Here is a 24,802-nt window from a genome sequence, read left to right as displayed (position 1 = left end):
GCTTTACATGACTTCCGAACCACGTCGAGAGTGAACTTCTATCACCAGAAGTACACATCTCTAACCCCTCAGTGGAATGCCCGAGAATCGAACTCGCGGCCACCGAGGTGGCAGGCCAAGACCATACCGATCAAGACACTGATGCCTAATTTTACTATATAATTCTAATTTCATTATATGGATCAAAGTACCAATTCTGCCAAAGGCTGAGATAACCTTCCCTTAGAGCAAATAAATGTAATCCGATCACTGTGGATTTGCGATATATATTAGGTCATTCTAAAATGTTCTCCAATGCACTTGTTACTCAATAAAAGGGCAACTCCTAACTCCCGAAAGAAGGAATATTTCCAGTGAGAAGCTGGGCGTCAGATTACACGAAGAAAGATAAGAAGACGTGTAAAAACACACAGGAATTATAAAATAAATACACAATATCAAAGTAAAGGGGGAGTGGCTCCTTAAAGCAACCCACTGGAGCCACTTAAATAATGGAAAACATTACCACTCAAGGTATTTGCAGGTGGTCTAGTCCGCAACTGCAGGCTAAAGGGCGCGAAAGACTAAAAACGCCTACAGAAGTGGGAAATGTGGTATTAAGGCACTTGGACAGATATATAGACAATAAACCTCTACGACAGGAGAAGTACACACGAACTCACGAGAAAAGAAATATCAATTAGAATTAAGATTATGGAAGAAAGCCACCAGCTCCCATAACTCTCATCGTTACGAAAAAGTAATTCGAGCTATTTTGTATTAAAAAAAAAAAAAAAAAAAAAAAAAAAAAATGTCGGAGGCGGTTGATACTCAGATAGGAGATCAACATTTTGTTAAAAATAGAAGAATTGTTTTTAATGCAGGGGCCACTGAAAAACATATTCCCTGAAATATGTGAGGGCATAACAACAACATTTACTCCCCTAGTTACAATAACATACAAATTTCAACGCAGTAAAAAACAAGTAAAATAAGTTTCTCCGGCGCCATCGAGTTTTCTGTACAACGTATAATGCTGTATAAAACCATCAACTATGACCGGCAGCTCTCCAGTTGCTCACTAGAAGCTGTAAAGTAAGGGTGCTTCCCACGATTCCGGAAAGCACTGCCAGATGCACGATTCCATGGCTAACTTTAACCTTAAACGAAATAAAAACTATTGAAACTAGAGGGTTGCCATTTGGAATGATTGATGATTGGAGGGTGGTGATCAAAATACCCATTTACAGTCCGTTAGCCTCAGTACAATTTTAGATCTGAGGGCGGACGGACAGACAAACAATAGCTAAAAAGTCAAAATTGCTATCTAAAGTAAAAGATAATCCTATGAATAGCCAAACATAAAATTCAATCAAGACATTTTTTATTCTTATCATATGATGTTAGAGATTATTATTATTATCATTATTATTATTATTATTATTATTATTATTATTATTATTATTATTATTATTATTATTATTAAATAAATAGTGAATCAGACCACTATGCAAATTGATTTAACTCTGACAGGCTGACAAGGTGAATTTGCATATATTAATAATAAAGTTTTGAGTTTATCAAATCACAGCCGCTTAAAAGTTATACCTGGGATAATTTAAAAAAGATGGACAATCTGGCGAAATCTGTTCCGATAATCTCTTTCCAGAACTTGACATTCGCTGCTGATTACGTTTTGGTCATGCTCACTAACATTCAAGAGAGTACTGTATATATGTACTGTATAATGTACTGTATATATGTCCTATTATATTATATATATAACTTTTAACTAGTAATATATATATATTATATTTTTTTTAAATAAAAAGCCCATTTAATGTATCTGATATACTGAAAGGATTAATATTGGTTTACATATAAAGTATATAATACTTATATATTATATATTATTATATTTGCTATCGTATATATATATATGTTTATTAGTATATTTATAGTGTAATTTACGCGTATATACATATATATATAATATATATATATATATATGGATTATATATAGTTTTGGTTTACTATATATATATATATATATATATATATATATATATATATAATATATAGTGTAAGTGTACGTATACATACATCAATAATCCGGCCAACTCCAATAATCCATTTTCCTAGTGAAGGCAAAGGGAGGGATGTTTGGATAATCCTTTCCAAGCAATTAAACAATTCATATGCATAACATTGCATCAAGGCAATTAGCATCCTTGGTACGACAATCCACTATTCCACTTCGCAAAGGGTTTGGAATTCGTAATTATTCAATGTTGTCAAGTTACTGCGTAATTAAATTCGTGTTAGGGCGTCATGTTCAGCATGTTATTCCGGCAGTCACCTCGTTTGCACCATCATTGCTATTATTTTTAGTATTGTTACTATTATCATTGTGCTGTTATAGGGTACTGCTTTCGTTATCTTTTTCATGAAACTTAACTGTTGGGAATCTAAAGGGTTTCCCTTTTTTTTCCAATGTTACTATTATATTTTTAGTATTGTTTCTTTTATAAAAAATAATGAAAGCAGTATCATATAATACCATAACAATAATTATTATTGTGCTGTTATAGGGTACTGATTTCATTTTTTTATGAAACTTAATTGTTTGGAATCTTATAGGTTTAATTTTCGTTTTTTTTTTTTCAAATACGTCTGTCTGTAAAAAATGCCGGTTCATTTAAAGGTAAAAAAAATCTATATATTTTCGGATTCATCCACCACTATAGGTCGGAGGCACTATTCCAAGTATTTATTTTAATTCCAAGTTTGTTTGTTTTTTTCAAAGTAAAAAGATAACATGAATTGTCATAATTTTATTTTTCCGGTGAAAATTCCAAGCTAGGTATCCTGGGAACCATTTTATTTTTTTCTGATTTTAACGAAAATTCGTGGGCACGCACTTCGGAGGTTGGAAACGACTTTTCGAAAAATTTCTGGCCATCACCTGTTTTTCAAGGTCACAGGTCAATTCGAGGAAATGGCGATTTATTTTCATCACAACTTCATGACAATTTATAAGTACCTTGGTGGTGCGTGATTGTTTGAACATCCTTATTCCCCAGACCTTTCTTTGTCATAAGTCCATTAGTTCACCTTTGTTTGATTGTTATTCAGACTTCGATTATGATTATTTTCCCCCGAAATATATCTGACCAGGACATATTTTTAAATATCAGAAGTCAATTAAATGTGACACATTCTGATTCTAATCCGGTTGTGAATAATCAGTATATCAGTGTATATATATATATATATATATATATATATATATATCTGTGTATGTATGTATGTATATATATACATTATATATATATATATATATATATATATATATATATATATATTATAATGAAATACGTAAGTATATACAATACGTGATCTTGGTGTTGAATGGCTGCATCGACTTGTGGTTGTTGAAGATACAGTTGAAATCTAGTAATTATTATCATGTGATGAAATAAAATAAAAATTTAAAATCACTGCCTAATTTTAATACGAATAAAAAAAATGTAAGATGTCCCTGACCTTATGTCTCCGAACTGTCCTTTCTCTAACCAGTGCTTTACTTTGTATATCGAACTGATGTCACAAATGAAGAACACAATAAAAATAAGACGATTGGTTGCAGGCCCACAATAATATAGTATGTGAGTATATATGTCTAATGGATATTAAATGCTCTCGAACCTTGTACTAGGTCCATCTTCAGTCAAGTGAACATTATGACTTTAAAATTTCGTCGAAGTAAACTTCTGAACAGGACAACGAAGAACGCAAATTAAGGAATTGCCCTGTTCAGAATTTTACTTCGACGAATTTTTACGGTCATAGTGCTCACTTGACTGAAGATGAACCTAGTAAAAGGTTCGAAAGCTTTTAATATCCATTAAAGACCATATACTCACATGCTATATTATCGTGGACACGCAACCACCGTCATCATTTTCGACACGGAAAACTGTGCCCAATAAGACGATTCTTAAAGAGAATTCAAGCAATTAACCCTGACGGCCAATGTGTCTGGGTTGAGTTAGTAAAACGCGGGGCCATGAAAGGCGCCCCATGTGCTACCCAAAAGCCAGTGGAGCAAATAACAGAATAAGCATAAAAATCAAAACCAGACGATCACAAAGGGCCTGGAAAACAACTTTTCCAGGAATCTTCTAATATTTCCCTGATGGACGTCAGAAAACCCGGGCATAAAAGCACTACACACAAAAGGCGAGGCATTTCAATTACATGACTATACTAAAATAGGTACATACAACTCTAAAACGAAACAGATAATGGCTTATTGAGCCTATGAATCAGACAACCCTTGTAATTCTAGAGCAAATAATACGTAACGATTACAACTCCAACTGGAAGGGAGGACTGCTTTTTCTAGTCGAAAATGAAGCCGGTCTTGACGGTGTATAAAACACAATGCAATCTCTACACAACAAAACTCAATGAGTATCAATGCATATTTTGTGTATCAATGGTAGTCTACGGTTACTAAATTCAAGGTTCGTATCTACCATCGTCCACTACGGGATCAGCGCTAATAAATACTCCCTACATTATTTGTTTGTTTGTTTGTATGCTGTTTTTACGTTGCATGGAACCAGTGGTTATTCAGCGACGGGACCAACGGCTTTACGTGACTTCCGAACCACGTCGAGGGTGAACTTCTATCACCAGAATTACACACCAAGCCACTGAGGCGCTGCATGATTACGCACTCTAAAGGTCCAAGCTACGGATAGGCGCGTAACGTACCTAGTAAGATCAGGACTTTATAGCATCGATACTCTCATACTATGGAAGATTCAATAGCCACAAACAAGATGTAACTATTATTATTATAAAAGTAGCTTAACCAGACCACTGAGCTGATTTTCAGCTCTCCTAGGGCTGGCCCGAAGGATTAGATAAAATGCCAGGTCTAGCCCTTAAGCCAAGAACTGGGACCAAATAGGTCAGTCAGGATAAATTAAAAAAAAAAACTGCACCGAGGAAAACCCTTTCATACTAGAACACACACACCCAATAAATACATTTACTCACGTCCCCCATACAAACATACTAAAGTGGTATATTAAAAATCAGAATTAGTTAAGTGACTTTTTGAAATTTTGTTTTAAAATTCATTAAATGCTTTTATGCTTTATATTTTATCATTTAAATAACAGATCCTAAAAATAAAGATATAAATGTGAATTACACCAGGAAAATCCATTAAAAACCACCACAATACTGATAGAAGTAAATATAAAAAAATATATATATATCCACTGCGCAAAACATTATTTAAGTTTACCTTTCAAACGACTCTGATTCTGCAATTCTCCCGCGGAGGTAATGAGGCGAACCATTCATCCTTAACCTCTTTTGTTTCCAAGGCACACACAAACACACGCATCGCTCTCGACCTTTGTTTGGGGGAATATATATTGCAGGAGGTGGGCTTCATTACGGGGGAGGCAAAATAGACTGGCTGTTGTCTGTTTCAGAATTCCAGTTAAATGGTCCTATTCAATGACATCATCTGAGGTGATATCGAATGAAGAGACTTCTTTTAAAGGTCTGTGTGTGAAATGTCATCGGATACTACAAGTGGATTTTTCTAACAGATTATTTCCAAACAAAGAATACTCTTTGTTTGTATGGTGTTTTTACGTTGCATGGAACCAGTGATACAGCAACGGGACCAACGGCTTTACGTGACTTCCGAACCACGTCGAGAGTGAACTTCTGTCACCAGAAATACACATCTCCCACCCCTCAGTGGAATGCCCGAGAATCGAACTCGCGGCCACCGAGGTGGTAGGCCAAGACCATACCGATCACACCACTGAGGCGCGTGATATATTCTCGACAAGCACTTTTTTTTCGTGACATCTTTTAAACGACACTTGTTTGACATCTTTTCATAATGAGATCTTTTGGACGTATATCGAATGATATCTTTTTATGGGACATCTAAACTACGATACTTCAGGATTATCTGCGAAGGAAACCAAAGGATACCCACTTTAGCGACACCGAAACGAAACGACCCTCTTCTAAAATAACACGTTACTTTTCACGTAAAAACTTCGCACATCAAATCTTCAAAAATGGCCCCTTTCAACTGGCATCTTCTCAAGTGACTTCTTCAAGTGTAATACTTTTAAAAACCAGAGATAATAAAAGATACCTGGCAAGTGACACACCGGAGGACATTGTTACCCTTGTTTTAGAAGTAAAATATGACTGAGAAGGAAATCCTTTAGTAGGCATAATTAGCGGGAAAAGCACACAAATTTCTCGAATAGATACATGTATTCTGAGAGTTCTATCTCTCCCTAAGAGCATTCAGACTGAAGAAATGATGAAACTCAAGAACACCACGAAGAATTTTGCAAAAGCAAACAACACCGTAATAATGACAAGAATAACGCAAATAAAATACTGCATAAAACGTTCCCTATGTGATAGAAATAATTAGCGAGACTGAAAAGTTAAAATGTTTACGAGATTTGAAATGTGCCTTATAATACAATTCATTTGCAATACTGAAAGAGTTAACAAATAACCTGCTTAAAAACGTTAACTTCCTCATAATGAAAACCATTTGCAATTTCGAAAAGGTTAACACATAAAACCTGCTTATGACGAACCTTGTATTGAAAATGATTTGCAATGCTAAATACTATAAAAAAAAAAAAAAATAGAACGTCACGCAAAATCAGTAAGAATCATTCTTACGTTGATTATCAATGAAAAGAACTTCCCCCACCACCCCCGACCAAAATCAATTTGAAAGCCATCGCTCATCTCCACCTAAAAATCATAACAAGAAGTAAACCGTGGAAATTGAATGACTGGAAAACATGCTTACGGAGAGAGAGAGAGAGGAGAGGGGGAGGAAGAGGAGGAGGAGAGAGAGAGAGAGAGAGAGAGAGAGAGAGAGAGAATCATTCAATACATAACTTAGCATTTACCAACTATCGAAAACAGCGCCGAGCCACAGAGAGAGAGAGTCATTCAATACATATCATAGCAGTTATTAAGTATTGAAAACGACGAGAGAGAGAGAGAGAGAGAGAGAGAGAGAGAGAGTCATTCAATACATAACGTAGAAGTTATCAAGCATCGAATAACAAGCAGGGGCAGCTACAATAATGGCATCGGCCCCTCACACAATGGCATTGTTTGGATTGCAAACTAACCTCCCCGCTGCAGCAGACTAATTAAAACGGAGCCAGTTGCAAGGATCTTTTCCTGCAACAAAGATCTTCTTCCAGAAGGGAGCCTCTGCAATCGGTTGAGATGCCTTCGCTTGCAACGTCGACGAGAGAGCAGGGAATTTTTTTATTTTCTTAAGTCTTTTTTCTTTTGCGAGGCTTCAACTGGAAATTAGAAATATATATCTCCTTTGTAATTCTAAATTCTAGAAGTCTTCAAATTCTACTGTGTTCGTGTTTCCCAGAGAAACTATTAAAAGGGGAGGGGAAATGAAAGAGAATTTAAAGAATGGAGATGAAAAAGCATTTATTTTTCCTGTGTGTAACCGGAATAGAAGGAATATTCTTTCTAGAAGTAGACGCTAAGTAAAAAGACATAATCTCCGTTTTCTTTATTATCTGCCTTCGGAATATTACTTCATAATATCCTGGGATATGTAATAAAACGCAATAGCCAATTTTAACTGATACAACAAATCTTTAATTCCCTTACACTTAACTGAGACGAAAAAATTCATTTGGTAAGATAAGAAAATGTATACTGAAATATTCGACACTGTTCCATTTCCACGAGAACAAACCATTAATCAAATTATTTTGAGAGAAAATTCTTTTTTTAAATTACTTCTAATACATGGCATTCTATGATGCATTATGATTCATACGACACTTTATTCATCTGACCGAAACTAAAACCTAATGCATTGTGACTGGTGCAATACCAAATCACTCCAATTGATACCTGATACAATAATAATTCATTCTGAGAGAAACAACTCTTTAGTTTAATTCATTCTGTCGAAAACCAGGGCAGATTCAATTATCTTCTGATAGTTATTGCAACCATTCATTATTATTATTATTATTATTATTATTATTATTATTATTATTATTATTATTATTATTATTATTAAACACTTTAGTTTAATTCATTCTGTCGAAAACCAGGACAGATTCAATTATCTTCTGATAGTTATTGCAACCAGTTATCATTATTATTATTATTATTATTATTATTATTATTATTATTATTATTATTATTTCATAAGAAATCTCGTACCTAAACTACGCTTACGAAGTCTTTCTGTCAACCTAAAACCATCAGACCTAAGGCATAAATTTATGCATGTTTATCCACTGACATGAGAATCAATAAATCAGGGGAGTCGCATGCAGAGACAGAATAAAACCAGTCTCATGTATATAATCGTGTCCATGAGATTCAAGGTCTCGTTAAAAATACATAAACATGGGTTTAAGAAAATAAATACGCAATACAAAACTATATATATATATATATATATATATATTTATATATATATTATATATATATATATATAAGACTAGTATTATTTATTAATGATTTTTGATCGTCTGGTCTGGTACTAATTGTAGTTCGCAATCGAATAAATGAAAAATTTGGTCCAAATTCCATAAACTCAAATTTGCTTATTTCATTCACGGTAATAAAATTACTCCTCGTACAACGCTAATATATTGTTTCTGTCATATCTCTGCTATACCGGCATCAGTTTGCCATTTAAAGATTACCGCGTGTTCAATACTGACGAAATGGACCTGTCATTTCTTATGAAAAATATAGAATTACTCCATAGACTAAATATATCGATGATGGTGCATGTATTTATTGAAAATTGTTATAATAATAGACGACTACTTATAAATATATATATATATATAAACACACACACACACACACATATATATATACATATATATACATGAAGACATAACCAACGAGATAAAAATCCAAGACTACATGTAACGAGACCTTTCCCTGCTCTAATGCATCGTAAACATTGCCTAAAATATTCTGCATATACGCTCGTCTGTCAACATTCCCGACTGCCAGATCTTTATACTCACAATGGTGAAAAGATACATAGTTCTTTTGGGTGAGAGAGAGAGAGAGAGAGAGAGAGAGAGAGAGAGAGAGAGAGAGAGAGAGAGAGAGAGAGAGAGAGAGAGAAAAGGCCTTCTTAACATAAAAAGTTATTGTTATGTCATGTTCTCTGGTGTTCTCTTCGGGAGCAGATCAGCAGATCTGTCATCAGTGATCTCTAAGCTAGCCTCATTTCCATGTAGTTCCTACCTGAATTTAGATTGTCTATAATTCTGCTCTTCTCTTGCTTCCTCTCGTTCTCCTATCTACATGTCTATCATCCAAAACATTAAGCTGCTACAAGGCCTCCTCTCAAATGTTTACGTACCGCATTCAGTTATTTTTGGTCTCAATCTCGTTGCGTTCATAGAGTTCCTTTCTTTCAGTAACATCCAAAAGACGCTCTTGGATGTTCGCGAGTTTTCCTTTGTAGTTGGTGTCCCTCTTCAGTTCAGTGAATCGAAACGTTTTTATATATCCAACGCCACATTCCATATCAACCTTTTAAACGAATAATTTCTTTGAGTTTGGGACTAGTTTGCATATCAAAATCCTTCCCCTCCCTAAAAAATGCCTCTTAGCCCATAGCGATACTAGTTTTTGTCTCTCGACTGCAATCCCCATCCTAGGAAACTATACTCGCAGGCCCTTGAGCAGCCCTTCTTCTTCTTCTTCTTCTTCTTCTTCTTCTTCCATTAATGTATTACCAAATTCAAAGTTCAAGGAAACGTCTCCTCCTCGTCAAAACCTTGCTCATGCTGTGAGTGACTTCAATATTAATTTATCCTGCTACTTAGCAACCAATCACTCTCCGCAAGTCTTGATCTGCATTAAGAGCTTGTTTTACTTTGGCAAAAGTATTGTAATAACTTATTACCAAACTAATCATTATTACTAACGATAATACCGTTGTTTCTTATTTTAAAGGCTACTTTCTTGCGCTAGTTTCCTTTACGTCATGATTGCAAAGACCAATGACATGGGAACCAAATGACTGTACATCAGCAAGATAATCCCTTCTGGAAAATCTATTTTCTGCAATTTCCAGAACCTCATACAACTGAAAGATAATAACATGAAACTCCCCTAGCAGCCCAGGCCCACATCCCAACCACGTTCCTACTTTTATGTCGTTTCCACGCCCGCACAGGTAAAAAGAACATAAACGCAGTAAGGAGTTTCAACGCCTGCACAGGTAAAAATACGTATAACGCTAAACGCAGTAAGGCGTTTGCACGCCCGCACAGGTAAAAATAGGACACTGAAGGCAGTAAGGAGTTTCCACGCCCGCAGGTAAAAATACGTATAACACTGAACGCAGTAAGGCGTTTCCACGCCCGCACAGGTAAAAATAGAACACAGAAGGCAGTAAGGAGTTTCTACGCCCGCAGGTAAAAATCGTATAAATCTGGACGCAGTAAGGCGTTTCCACGCCCACACAGGTAAAGACAGAGCACTGAACTCAGCATAGAGTTTCCACGCCCGCACAAGTAAAATTATAACACTGAAGGCAGTAAGGAGTTTCCATGCTCGCACAGGTAAAAATATAGCGCTGAACGCTGCTAAGAGTTTCCACGCGCACACAGGTAAAAATATAAAGCTGAAGGCAGTAAGGAGTGGCCACGTAACCACAGAAAAGAAGTTCTTTTTATCATTTTCTCTGCCGACTTCCTTACGAGAGCAATACCCGAATACAATTTTTACGATACTCCATCCGCAGAGATCACGAGCACAAACGGGGTATAAAGTGGTTCTCGGTGAGGCTGTAATGCAACTTAAGGCCGGGTTGCACCATTGCCTTAGCTTTCCTGACTCATATTGTATGCATACACTTGTTCGTTGCTTATTCATCTTCGCTTATTTTCTTTCTTCTGTATTTTCTCGTTTATTTTTTTTTCGTATGGGCATTTTATTCTGTGGCTTGCTCCAAAGATATGACTACTAATAATAATACTGCTACAAGTACTACTACTACTAATAATAATAATAATAATAATAATAATAATAATAATAATAATAATAATAAATAATACTGTTGCTTAAAAAAATTAGATAAACCGTATCTTACATATTTATATATTTCATATAAGTTCATTATTGTTGGGTAAAAACCTCTAACCATTATTCAATTTTCATAAATAGCTAGCTGACGATAAAAAGTGGAAATAGCGATTTGTGCAATATGATATTCATAAAATCATGTCATTAAACCTTAAAAGCTCAAGGCAGGGGATAAAAGAAACGAACAAATAATATAACACAACGCTTCCTGGGTGCAGTAAAGGAAGCATACGACAAATCTCAAACTGGTCATTGAACTTAGCCACAGCTCCTTATCGGTTAACATTATAAAGAAAAAAATTTAAAAAAAAATTGCAAAAACCGTCATACCAACGACACCAAATGGCTATTACATGCGAGAAAACGATGCAGGGAAAGCGGAAGATCATATTAAGGAGTTTCTGACCCGTACGTACCTCCATGAACCCAGTTTGTACCTCTATAAGATGACCCGGAAATTATTTAGATATGCAAAAGACATTTCAAGATAAGAAATGAAATTCCCAACTGTACTCCGATGCGCTTCCTCGTCCTGTGATCATGTGCAAGTATCCATTTTCATGAGGTAATAATAATAATAATAATAATAATAATAATAATAATAATAATAATATAAATAATAATAACAATGCAAGTATCCATTTTCATGAGGTAATAAATAATAATAATAATAATAATAATAATAATAATAATAATAATAATAATAATAATAATAATAATAATAATGATAGACGGAAATAACATCTCTCCCATATGTAGGAAGTGCAATACGAACAATGAAACCATAAACCACATAGCAAGTGAATGCCCGGCACTTGCACAGAACCAGTACAAAAAGAGGCATGATTCAGTAGCAAAAGCCCTCCACTGGAGCCTGTGCAAGAAACATCAGCTACCTTGCAGTAATAAGTGGTACGAGCACCAACCTGAAGGAGTGATAGAAAACGATCAGGCAAAGATCCTCTGGGACTATGGTATCAGAACGGATAGGGTGATACGTGCAAACAGACCAGACGTGACGTTGATTGACAAAGTCAAGAAGAAAGTATCACTCATTGATGTCGCAATACCATGGGACACCAAAGTTGAAGAGAAAGAGAGGGAAAAAATGGATAAGTATCAAGATCTGAAAATAGAAATAAGAAGGATATGGGATATGCCAGTGGAAATCGTACCCATAATCATAGGAGCACTAGGCACGATCCCAAGATCCCTGAAAAGGAATCTAGAAAAACTAGAGGCTGAAGTAGCTCCAGGACTCATGCAGAGTGTGATCCTAGAAACGGCACACATAGTAAGAAAAGTGATGGACTCCTAAGGAGGCAGGATGCAACCCGGAACCCCACACTATAAATACCACCCAGTCGAATTGGAGGACTGTGATAGAGCAAAAAAAAAAAAAAAATAATAATAATAATAATAATACGTGAATTTAATCTATTCCCGTAATCAGTGTACATTACCTATACGTAATTAGAAGCTTTAGCACTTTTTATAAAGCGTCGTTATTACTGCGATTGCAATAAACGTTATCATGAACCAGTTCCATCGCATATTACACAAATATCATAACCTTTGGTAACATCAACATTCAATTCAGAATAATCTCTCGTTTCTCTCTAGTAGGAAGTTGTCTCACTAACGATGATGAATATAGGGATAATAATGTATAACTGAATCACGAAAGATGGAACGTGATGAATATATAAATAAAGGCAAATGGTCCATTCCTCTGTTTCACTTTCCTTCGTGACATTTGCCTTTATTTATATATTCATCACGTTCCATCTTTCGTGATTCAGTTATACATTATTATCACTATCTTCATCATCTTTACAGAGACATCTTCCTACTCGAGAGATACAAGAGATTTATCTGAATTGGAATAGTCCTGCTTGGTTACCTTTCAGAAGCTCTAAATCGGTAAGAAACCTCCAATTGAGTCATTATTATTAGTAGCAATTTACCAATCCTTAATTAAAGCACATTCATCAGCTGCTTCATATAAGTGACTTGCTAATGTTTTTTAACTAATATGTCATTGATGTCTACCCTATTTTATTCTTTTCCAAATCATAAGTCAGATGTATACAGAAATTATGTATGATAAATTCGTAAAGTAACTAAGTCTACGGTCATAACCAGCCCCATTTCACGGGTATAACCAGCTCCCTTTCATGGAATCCCTTCTCACCCACACCCCCTTCGGAGGGGGAGGGGAGGTAGGATGAAACCCCGTCATAAACCTTCTTAGGGGTCCCCACTATAACCCATCCAAGTTTCATGTCCATCAGACCAGTCGTTTGGCCGTGATTGAATGACAGACGGACGGACAGACACTAAGCACATTATAGTAAAGTAAGATTAAGACAATCCCTATTCATACGGAACAAACCCACACGGTCCATTTACTTGAAATTCAAGCTTCCAAATAATATGTTGTTCATTAGGGAGTAAGAGAAGGTAAAGGGAAATACAGACAGAAGTGACCTCACTTATAGTGAGTCTGCAGATCAAGGCACAGAGCGTCCTGCTGCTCACTTGGCAGAAGGTCTGATTCCCCGTGGAAGGATTCATCGCCCAGAATCAGAGCAACTGATGCCGGCAGTCTTGATAATGCTTTAGCTCCCAAGTTTATGGGACCCTATCAAGCTACATTTAAAGTATCATGAACCATGCCGTAATTTTCATGGTTCATGTGTGTGTACATTATGCATGTTTGTTGGCCTATCTTCATCTGCCATTTACTTACCAACCGCAATTCTCTGTCTTTTACTCGTTTTCCATTTGGGTATTGATCTATAATAATAAAATCCGAGTGGATGTTTATTGTTTGTCCTCGCCCAGGTGACTGTAGGGGAGACATGACACAGCCACCCACCCCATGCAAACCAGTTTGTCCACCCCAGGTGGAAGCAGGGTAGGTAGGGGAGACACCCACCCTCCTCCTGCAAACCGGTTTGTCCGCTACAGGTGGAGACGGGGTAGGTAGGGGAGACATCCACCCTCCTCCTGCAAACCGGTTGTCCGCTACAGGTGGAGACAGGGTAGGTAGGGAGACATCCACCCTCCTCCTGCAAACCGGTTTGTCCGCCATAGGTGGAGGCGGGGTAGGTAAGGGAGACATCCACCCTTCTCCTGCAAACCGGTTTGTCCGCCATAGGTGGAGGCGGGGTAGGTAAGGGAGACATCCACCCTTCTCCTGCAAACCGGTTTGTCCGCCATAGGTGGAGGCAGGGTAGGTAGGGGAGACATCCACCCACCCTACTCCTGCGAATCTGTTTGTCTGCCTTGGGGGAAGGGGGGGGGAGGGTAGGGAAGACAGCCTAGCTCGTCGTAGATTAAAACTCCACACGAGTGATAGACGAAAGCCTGAAAAGCCGCAGAACGAAGCAAGCACCAGCTGCATTACCAATTCAGATTCGTCCACAGAAACGTAACAGGCAATGAGGGATCATAACATGAGTCCGAATAGGAAAACTTTCGCCTGAATAATCGCCCACTATTTCAAGCCAAAACACCACAACGCTCCTGCTGCTGCTGGCTGCTACTGCCGCAGCAATGCCTCGCACTTATATCCGAGTGCGACTTCTTCTTTTCGTTTTCCGCATTACTTTAGGTTATTGCTCTTTCCAGTCCTCCTTAATTCTTTTCAAGTGTTTTGTATGTATGTATGCATATATATATATATATATATATAATATATATATATATATATATATATATATATATACACATAAGAATCGAACTTAAAAATGAAACTGCAGTGCAGCAATATAGTTAGACCATTTATTATTATTATTATTATTATTATTATTATTATTATTAAAAAAGGTCTAACTTCCTCAGTTACACGGATAACGAAACGATTGTTGAGGTGATGTGTATATTATTAGTAGTAATATATAAATATATAATAATATAATATATATATATATATTATATTGATATCTATATATATATATCTATCTCTACTAATATAATAATATATAATAATATATTAAGTATATATATATACATTATATGCACAAACATACACGCACACGCGCGCACACACACACACACACACACACACACACACACACACACACACACACATATATATATATATATATATATATATATATGTCACAAAACCTTCACCTGAACAATTTATTTCCTAAGCAAAGCCGGAATCTTAAGAGAAACGATTTTTATCTCATTCTGAAAGCTGCTTTGAAACGGAATCTACATTAACGCCAAGGCGTTAACAAGAAGAAGAAGAAGAAGAAGAAGAAAAGAAGAAGATATGCCTTTGATCTTAATGCACCTCAAGATCAGCCAACTCCCTTTTTTCCTTTTTCGTTATACTCCCCCCACCCACCAACCCCCAACCCCACCCCGCCCCGACCTCATTATCCATGCATGCAAGGTAAGGCGTTGGATACGTGAAACCTGGAAGGCGATACGCCCCCTCATGAATATCAAAGTAAAACCTATCATGAATTATTAAAACTTTGTTTTTATTTGCTTAGAAACTGGGTGTGCACACTTGCATAGGTACGTCCATACAGGGGGCAGCTCTTTGTTCGTATTCCTTCAGTTCTCAAAGACACAATCTCTCTCTCTCTCTCTCTCTCTCTCTCTCTCTCTCTCTCTCTCTCTCTCTCTTACACACACACACACACACACACACACACACACATAATAATAATAATAATAATAATAAAATAATAATAATAATAATAATAATAATAATAATAATAACAGCTGAATTCAGCGAATTAATCTGCTGAATTCTGCCATTTTATTCAACAGAATTTGTTTAAAAGAGGGTCTTCTCCCCAAATAATAATAATAATAATAATAATAATAATAATAATAATAATAATAATAATAATAATAATACCATTCCTCATTCTCTTTTGGCATTCCGTAGGTGTCTGGTAACCACTGGTCAACGGCCACAAGGCGCCAGAAACGTAATAAATCAATCAATCCTCCATCAAATGATAAATGTGACCCTGTTTTTTGTGAAGGCCTTCGCTCTGGAAAAGATTTACTGAATTATTTTCGAAAATACGACCACATCAAAGGGAAACGGAAAAAAAGGAGAGAGTAGTGTTTCAGAACAAATTTGATCCTAAATGGAGAAATACGAGAAGACTGTGATATAGTATATACCATTACAAGAGCAAATCTTCTTCAGTACGGCAAAGACTGTGATATATTGTTGCGAGAGCAAATACGTACCAGGTGGAAAATTAAAAAAAAAAATGTGAATATAGAATGGATAACTATAGGGTTAGTGTCCAGCAAGCATTATTATAAACAAAATAAAACCTACGCTGAATGAAATGAGCCAAAAATAAATAAATAAATAAATAAATAAATAAATAAATAAATAATAAAAATATAAAAAATTAAAAATCAATCAAACAGGATAAAAAAAACATAACTAATAGACATATAGAGGATTTAAGACGCTATACAGGCGGATAAATTAAATGAGCAAAAAACAAATAAATACATAAATAAATAAATAAATAAATACATAAATAATTAATAAATAAAAATTTCTTTTAAAAATCAATCAAATAAAAAAAACATAACTAATAGACACATATAAGAGATTCAAGACGTTATACAGGCCGATAAATTAAATGAGCAAAAAATATATAAATAAATATATAAATAAAAGTAAATAAAATCTTTTTTTTAAATCAATCAAATAGAATAAAAAAACATAACTAATAGACACACAGGAGATTCAAGACGCTATACCGGCTGATAAATTCAATGAGTAAAAAATAAATAAATATATAAATAAAAAATAAATTTAAATTTAAAAAAATCATTCAAATGGAATAAAAAAACATAACTAATAGACACATATAACCTTCCAACCGCTATTACACAACTCTATACATCAAAACAGAGGACAGACTAGAAAAGACACAAACTAAAGCCACTCATCTTAGAAGGCCTATAAATCCATCTATAAATTTCATCAGTACAACTATACAATGCTACATGAACAGCAGCTATAACGCCCTTAATACTGTTTTGTATGTATCCTTTTTTCCAATGGCGGTTATAATGAAAAATTGACCAAATATTTAGGCTTGTATTATTATAGAAGCTAATACATAGCAATATGATACAACTCTTTACGGTTATGAACTACATAATTGTGGCATGTTCATCTACGCAGTTCCATATTCTTAAGACACTAAAAGAATTAAGTAGTAACTATAACGGACTATTCAAAGATGAAGCTGTTGCTGTCTTCTTCAGCTTAAGGGCTGACTTGGTGTTAAGTCACATAAGCTGAGCATAACTTCTTGTTAAGCAAAAGGTATCTGATACTCTAAACCTGAAGCAGTAAATTGGTGCTCGCTTCCTCTGCAATGCTTTCAATTTTATGGATTTTACCTAAAAATCTGGATTTATATGACATGATATTCTCTCTCTCTCTCTCTCTCTCTCTCTCTCTCTCTCTCTCTCTCTCTCTCTCTCTCTCTCGTAACACAATCCTGCATCCACTGTCACGTTTATTACTTAACTGCTGAATCACAAGTGGACCAATATGCATAAAACTTTCACTTCATGCAACAAGAAAAAAAAATTAACAAAATCAGTATCTTCCGCCACATTACCAAACCACCACGTAACAACTATGACGGGAAAAATTCATTTCTGAATTCAGATAACCCGTACTAGGCTCTCATCATAAAGTCATAAACATGACCTGGCGGAATTTATAAAAATGCAGTTTTACACACTGTGAAAAAAAATGTGATTTAAGATTCCATGTTGTAACACTCCAAATCCAGCCTTATTAAGTTAATGTAAGTACTTGAACTCTGAGATTAATTAAATTACTCTCATGTAATAAAAATTACTCAAAAAAACAGTTTTACAAGTCTTACAAGCAACTGACATGACTTAATTTTATAACGCTCTGACCTCAAGAAGTAACCATCATTTCTGTCCACCAATTTACAGGCGTCATTCCGCACCGCAAGTGTTAAATGATAAGAATTTTTACGAAGTTTTACAGTCTTTTCACAAGAACACTGCCAAAAGTTTGGGAGTGCTTCTGATTTATGGACAAATAAAAAGGATTTTAAAGGTCGCACCGAAAACCTTTATTGCACAAGAGGATGAACAGGGCCATAAAAATTACTCTGTTGGTATGAATAAATTGCGGTTGTAAAACTTAAATAGCAAGATTTCATGATACCAATATTACAACCAAACTAATACAGAGTAATAATAATAATAATAATAATAATAATAATAATAATAATAATAATAATAATAATAATAATAATAATAATAATAATGAAAGCATACCTGAACCTTACGGCATAAGGTTTGAAACTAATTAATAAAATTACACTTACCCGACAAATGAAATGCTGGTAATTACAAGAATAGATAAGTACCAATTCTTCTAATTATTATTAATGTACATAAACAAGAGAAAAGCATATTTATTAAACTGGATTACATTTTTTTTCTGAAGCGACTCTGTTAAACAAAAACAATTCAATCATTTTTTTCACCCACATAAACTATTCAGTTAGATAATCTTAAAAGCTTCAAACTATTTTCTTCATTTACATTCAACCTCTACATTTATTTTTCGTTGATGAGAACTGACTCAAAAATACCTTCATATATTTTCAAAGAGAGAGTTCCAGTTTTCTCCCTTATCTTCCACACACATCCTACAATTTCTGCTCAAATTGATTCTTATTTTTCTTATTTTGTAAACTTTCAAACTCTTACACAAATTTCTACAACTTCTCTTCACTATCCGCAGACTGTGTCATTAGCAAAATTCAACAATTCCAAACGTCATTCATGACTGCAACAACACCCACTGCTCTTTCTCTGACTTCTTGCATCATTCCATTCATAACGATACTGGAAAGCCATTGAGACAAACCCCACCTATGTCTCAGAGCTACTTATGCGCCAAACCAATCACTCTCCTATCTACATCACATGCCTCGCTTTCATGATATAAGTTCTCGATCCCTCTCAACAACTTTCCTTCTATGCCATATGACCTCAGTACCCTTCAAATTCCCTGTTTATTGATTCTATCGACTCTGGTTAGATTCTAAACCACATAACCTCAGTACCCTCCAAATTCATTATTCATTGATTCTGTCGACTTTGATTAAATCCAAGTATGACACTTTACAGTTTGTCTCTTTACTTTCAAATTTCTAACAAAACTATTTTATATGACCCTTCTGCCTTTCTAAATCAACACTGTTCTTCTCCTATCAATCATCCTATTATCTCTCAATTTCTCAATCAAAATCTGACGTACAATTTCCCTGCCATACTAAGTAATTTATGCCACTCTAATTCTTAGTAAACTCTACAGCATTACCTTTACAAAATAAAACAATTATTCCTCTTAACTATTCCTTTATGTGTAATACTTCCCCTATCCACATATACCTTGATATCCGGTTCAGCTACTCAAAGTCATGCAACCTCCATTGTATCACAGCATCTCACTTGTAATCCCATCAAATATTGGTGTCCTTCCACTCTCCAGCTCCTTCGCTGCCCCCTCCTTGCATCCTCCGCAGCCTCTCGCACGAGCAATCTCAAACTTAGACTTAATCCTTTCCATTAAAGCGTTATTCATCTCTGTCTTCTCTTCGATCTCCTGCATCCACCTACCTACCCACGATTGCAATTACTCCAGACGCCATCTTGCATTCTCAGATCGGTTTTGTCATCACTTCATCAGAAAACGAGAAGGACGAATAGAATTTTAAAAATTACACGCAGGCCAGTGGAGAAAAGGCTGACAAAACTTGTTGAATAAAAGCAAACCAACAAAGAATGCAATTAAGAGAATACCTATAAAAACACGGTAAACAGAAGCATGCGAGGCATCATGAAATAAACGGTCATGATAATTTCAAAGAGGAAGACTGTGAATAAAGGGGGGGGAGGGGGGAGGAGGAGGAAGGGCGGAGAGGGTCAAAGACCACGGCAATGACTTCTTGGCCAGACGGAGGTCAAGGGAGATCAAGTAAGCCGAGACAGAAAGAATTAGAGAGAGAGAGAGAGAGAGAGAGAGAGAGAGAGAGAGAGAGAGAGAGAGAATGCAAGTTGGAGGAGAACAGAAGGTGATACTGGGGTAGCGAAGAGGGAGGGGCAATTGGCTGATAAAAGGGAAGAGGTTGGACTGAGGAAAGAAAAAATGAAGGTGAGTGGAGGAAATGAAAAGTTATTGTACTGAAGACGGAATAATGACTTAAGCTTATAGTTAAATAAAAGAAGGTGGGGGAAGGGGGGGGGGGCTGAGGAAGAGGAAAGGAAGCCAGAAGAATATCGGGATGGAGAAGGGACTGAGAAAGACGGAGGAAAGCAACGACTGAGGAAGTAAGCAGATGAGGAAGAGGGACTAAAGTGGAATGAGGGAAGGGTTTGACGAAAGAGTGGAGAAATTCAGATGAATGACAGCATCAGTATGGATACGGCAGCCAACCACGACTCTAACTGTAAAATTTAAATGTCTGAAGACGATAGAAAATGCGGAAACTTGTAAAGGATGAAAGTCACATATATTATAGATAATTGGAAACGTGTAAATATTGCGAATAGGCGAATATTCTAATATCAAATAATAACATAAAACACACAAAAATAAACACCACAGACCTTGCTTAAAACATTAATGATTATAAAATCTGCAAAACTGACAGTTGCTTGAAAGTTTATAACGATAATGGATGGTGGAAAACTTACATAGATACCTAACACTGGTAATGGGACGATTGGTCAAATATTAGATACCAGATTTTTGACAAGAGAATGTATAACGTGAAATTTTCAAGATTAATATGTAATGTAATATTTATTAAGATAAAGAGAGGTGGGAACCTGCTGAGCTAATAAATACTTTAAAACTGATAATATAAGGCCAAACTGACATCATGGATAGTGAGAAGTCTAAAATCATAATAAATATTTGGAAACTTCCGTTCAGGGGGCTCTCATATCCTGCAAAAACCGCGAGGAGAGAAACTTGGCTTTAAAATGACGGGAAAGACTTCCACGGAAAGGACATCGCATACTGGGAAACATACTAGGACCATGACTACCGGAGCAAACATAATCTAGCCATTATACACTGAATCGTGAGCCTCATTAGCAGTGAAGTTAAACGAATAGATGTAAATAAAATCAATTTTAAACCTTTTAAAAAATTATAAAAAATTAAAAACAATAGTTATCTATAGGTCAATTTAAAAGCAGACCATATTTAAAACACCATAAGTTAAGTTAAAACACAACACACACAAAAAAAACTTATTGTTTTAAATATGGTCTGCTTTTAAATTGACTTATAGATAACTATTGCTTTTAATTATATATATATATATATATATATATATATATATATATATTTATATATATATATATATATATATATATATATATATATATAATATATATATATATATATATATATATATATATATATATATATATATATATATATATCATTAGAAGAAGATGGACTGAACCTATGATTTATGAAGAAAAAAATAATATAACGAGGAATCCCACTGATGGTATTTGTATTTAAGCCTAGAAACAGTCAGAATACCAAATTACTTTAAATGTAATAATTAAGGAAAAAATATAACGAACAGTGTAAAAAGAAAAGCTGATGGAAAACTTACATGATAACTGATAAGCCGAACTTATGAAAGGGCATAACAAAAAAAATTGAGAACCAGAAAATATGTAAAAGGCAAATAAACACGGAAAAAATATAACGAATAGTGTAAAAGAAAAAAATTGATGGAAAATTTACAAGAATAACTTATAAGCAGAACTTATGAAAGGGCATAAATAATGGAGAAAAAAAAATTAAGAACCAGAAAATATGTAAAGGGCAAATTAATATGGAAAAATATATCGAACAGTGTGTGAAAAAAAAAAAAAAAAAAAAAAAAAGTTGGGGAAAACTTACATGAATAACTGATAAGCGGAACTTATGAAAGGCATCAATAACGAAAAAAAATTGAGAACCAGAAAATATGTAAAAGGCAAATAAATAAGAAACAATATAACGAACAGAAAATATGTAAAAGGCAAATAAATAAGGAACAATATAACGAACAGTGTAAAAAAAATGCTAATGGAAAGCTTACGAGAATAACTGATAAGCAGAACTCATGAAAGGGCATAAATAATGGGAAAAAATTGAGAACCAGAAAATATGTAAAAGACCAAACAAAGAAAGTAAATAACGGTACTCACTGCGAAAGTAATGGACAACAGGAAGCAGGGGAGACTGTTGGAAGGCGACTTCAGATGCGCAATCAAGGCAGCAGCTCCTCGGAAGTTCATTAACACCAGGTAAATCACAATTTGCGGCCTCTGAGATTACGGCCAGAAATTTTGGACCGGCTCCGGCCGAAGACCAAAATGAACCTGCAGTTCCTCAATAAAGGTGGAAAAACTGTACAGAAATGAGAAAATTTCCGAAAAGACGGGTGAGGTATAAAGAAGAAGAAGAAAAACACTCTCAGTTATCAAAAAAAAAAAAAAAGCATTAAATTACTCTGATCATGAAGAAGAAGAAAAACATTCTTACTTGTTAAAAAAAGAAAACATTAAATTATTCTGATCATGAAGAAGAAAAACATTCTTAGTTGTTAAAAGAAAAGCAATAATTTATTCTGATCATGAAGAAGAAGAAGAAAACATTCTTACTTGTTAAAAAAAACATTAAATTATTTTGATCATGAAGAAGAAGAAAAACATTCTTACTTGTTAAAAGAAAAGCAATAAGTTATTCTGATCAGGAAGAAGAAGAAAAACATTCTTACTTGTTAAAAAAAGCATTAAATTATTCTGATCATGAGAAGAGGAAAAACATTCTTACTTGTTAAAAGAAAAGCAATAAGTTATTCTGATCATGAAGAAGAAGAAGAAAAACATCTATTTGTAAAAAAAGCATTAAATTATTTTTTTCTGATCATGAGAAGAGGAAAAACATTCTTACTTGTTAAAAGAAAAGCAATAAGTTATTCTGATCATGAAGAAGAAAAGAAGAAGAAGAACATTCTTACTTGTTAAAAAAAAGCATTAAATTATTCTGATCAATGGAAGAAAGCAAGAAGAACATTTCTACTGTTAAAAAAAAGCATTAAATTACTCTGATCATGAAGAAGAAGAAGAAAAGAATTATTTCTTGTTAAAAAAAAGCATTAAATTATTCTGATCATGAAGAGGAAGAAGAAAATCATTCTTACTTATTAAAAAAAGCATTAAATTATTCTGATCATGAAGAAGAAAAACATTCTTAGTTGTTAAAAGAAAAGCAATAATTTATTCTGATCATGAAGAAGAAGAAGAAAACATTCTTACTTGTTAAAAAAAACATTAAATTATTTTGATCATGAAGAAGAAGAAAAACATTCTTACTTGTTAAAAGAAAAGCATTAAATTATTCTGATCATGAAGAGGAAGAAGAAGAAAATCATTCTTACTTATTAAAAAAAGCATTAAATTATTCTGATCATGAAGAAGAAAAACATTCTTAGTTGTTAAAAGAAAAGCAATAATTTATTCTGATCATGAAGAAGAAGAAGAAAACATTCTTACTTGTTAAAAGAAAAGCAATAGGTTATTCTGATCATGAAGAAGAAGAAAAACATTCTTACTTGTTAAAAAAAAGCATTAAATTATTCTGATCATAAGAAGAGGAAAAACATTCTTACTTGTTAAAAGAAAAGCAATAAGTTATTCTGATCATGAAGAAGAAGAAGAAAAAGATTCTTACTTGTTAAAAAAGGCATTAAATTATTCTGATCATGAGAAGAGGAAAAACATTCTTACTTGTTAAAAGAAAAGCAATAAGTTATTCTGATCATGAAGAAGAAGAAGAAAAACATTCTTACTTGTTAAAAAAAGCATTAAATTATTCTGATCATGAAAAGAGGAAAAATATTCTTACTTGTTAAAAGAAAAGCAATAAGTTATTCTGATCATGAAGAAGAAGTAGAAGAAAAACATTCTTACTTGTTAAAAAAAAGCATTAAATTATTCTGATCATGAAGAAGAAGAAGAAAAACATTCTTACTTGTTAAAAAAAGCATTAAATTACTCTGATCATGAAGAAGAAGAAGAAAAGCATTATTACTTGTTAAAAAAAAGCATTAAATTATTCTGATCATGAAGAAGAAGAAGAAGAAAATCATTCTTACTTATTAAAAAAAGCATTAAATTATTCTGATCATGAAGAAGAAAAACATTCTTAGTTGTTAAAAAAAACATTAGTTTGTTCTGATCATGTTTGACTAAAAAAAAAAAAAAATATCCATAATGGAGAACATCCTTTTCACTACACCAATACAATTATCATAACGACTGAGCTGGGGATACTATTCATGATAAAGGTATACTACTATAGCAGATTCACATCAACCGTGCATTTGATGTCTAGGCCAGTCCCTTACGACGCTCCTGATTGGTTGTTGATAAGCCAATCACAGGGCTGGAAACTCTCAGTCTCTCTCTCAAGAGTTCACATGGGTAGGATCTATGTTCCACCTCTTCTGAGGGATACGTCTTTCAAAGTATCCCTCAG

General features: G+C 34.4%; 2 protein-coding genes across 2 annotated transcripts in view; one reads left to right on the top strand and one right to left on the bottom strand.

Annotated features, from left to right (window-relative positions):
• The window catches only part of LOC135216621 (uncharacterized), a 28,008-nt gene extending 8,052 nt beyond the window's left edge, over positions 1-19,956 (top strand). The window contains exons 3-4 of the mRNA XM_064252003.1: positions 9,744-9,874; positions 19,822-19,956. Of these exons, the coding sequence (XP_064108073.1) occupies positions 9,744-9,874; positions 19,822-19,956 (266 nt within the window). The remainder of the gene's footprint in view (positions 1-9,743; positions 9,875-19,821) is intronic.
• Positions 1-24,802, bottom strand: part of LOC135216094 (DNA oxidative demethylase ALKBH2-like) — a 584,266-nt gene that overhangs the window by 415,283 nt on the left and 144,181 nt on the right.

The sequence above is a fragment of the Macrobrachium nipponense genome, chromosome 6 (assembly GCF_015104395.2).
Source record: "Macrobrachium nipponense isolate FS-2020 chromosome 6, ASM1510439v2, whole genome shotgun sequence".
Taxonomy (NCBI): Eukaryota; Metazoa; Arthropoda; class Malacostraca; order Decapoda; family Palaemonidae; genus Macrobrachium; species Macrobrachium nipponense.
Note: the sequence above shows the minus strand (reverse complement) of the source record. Positions and strands in the feature narration are given on the sequence as shown.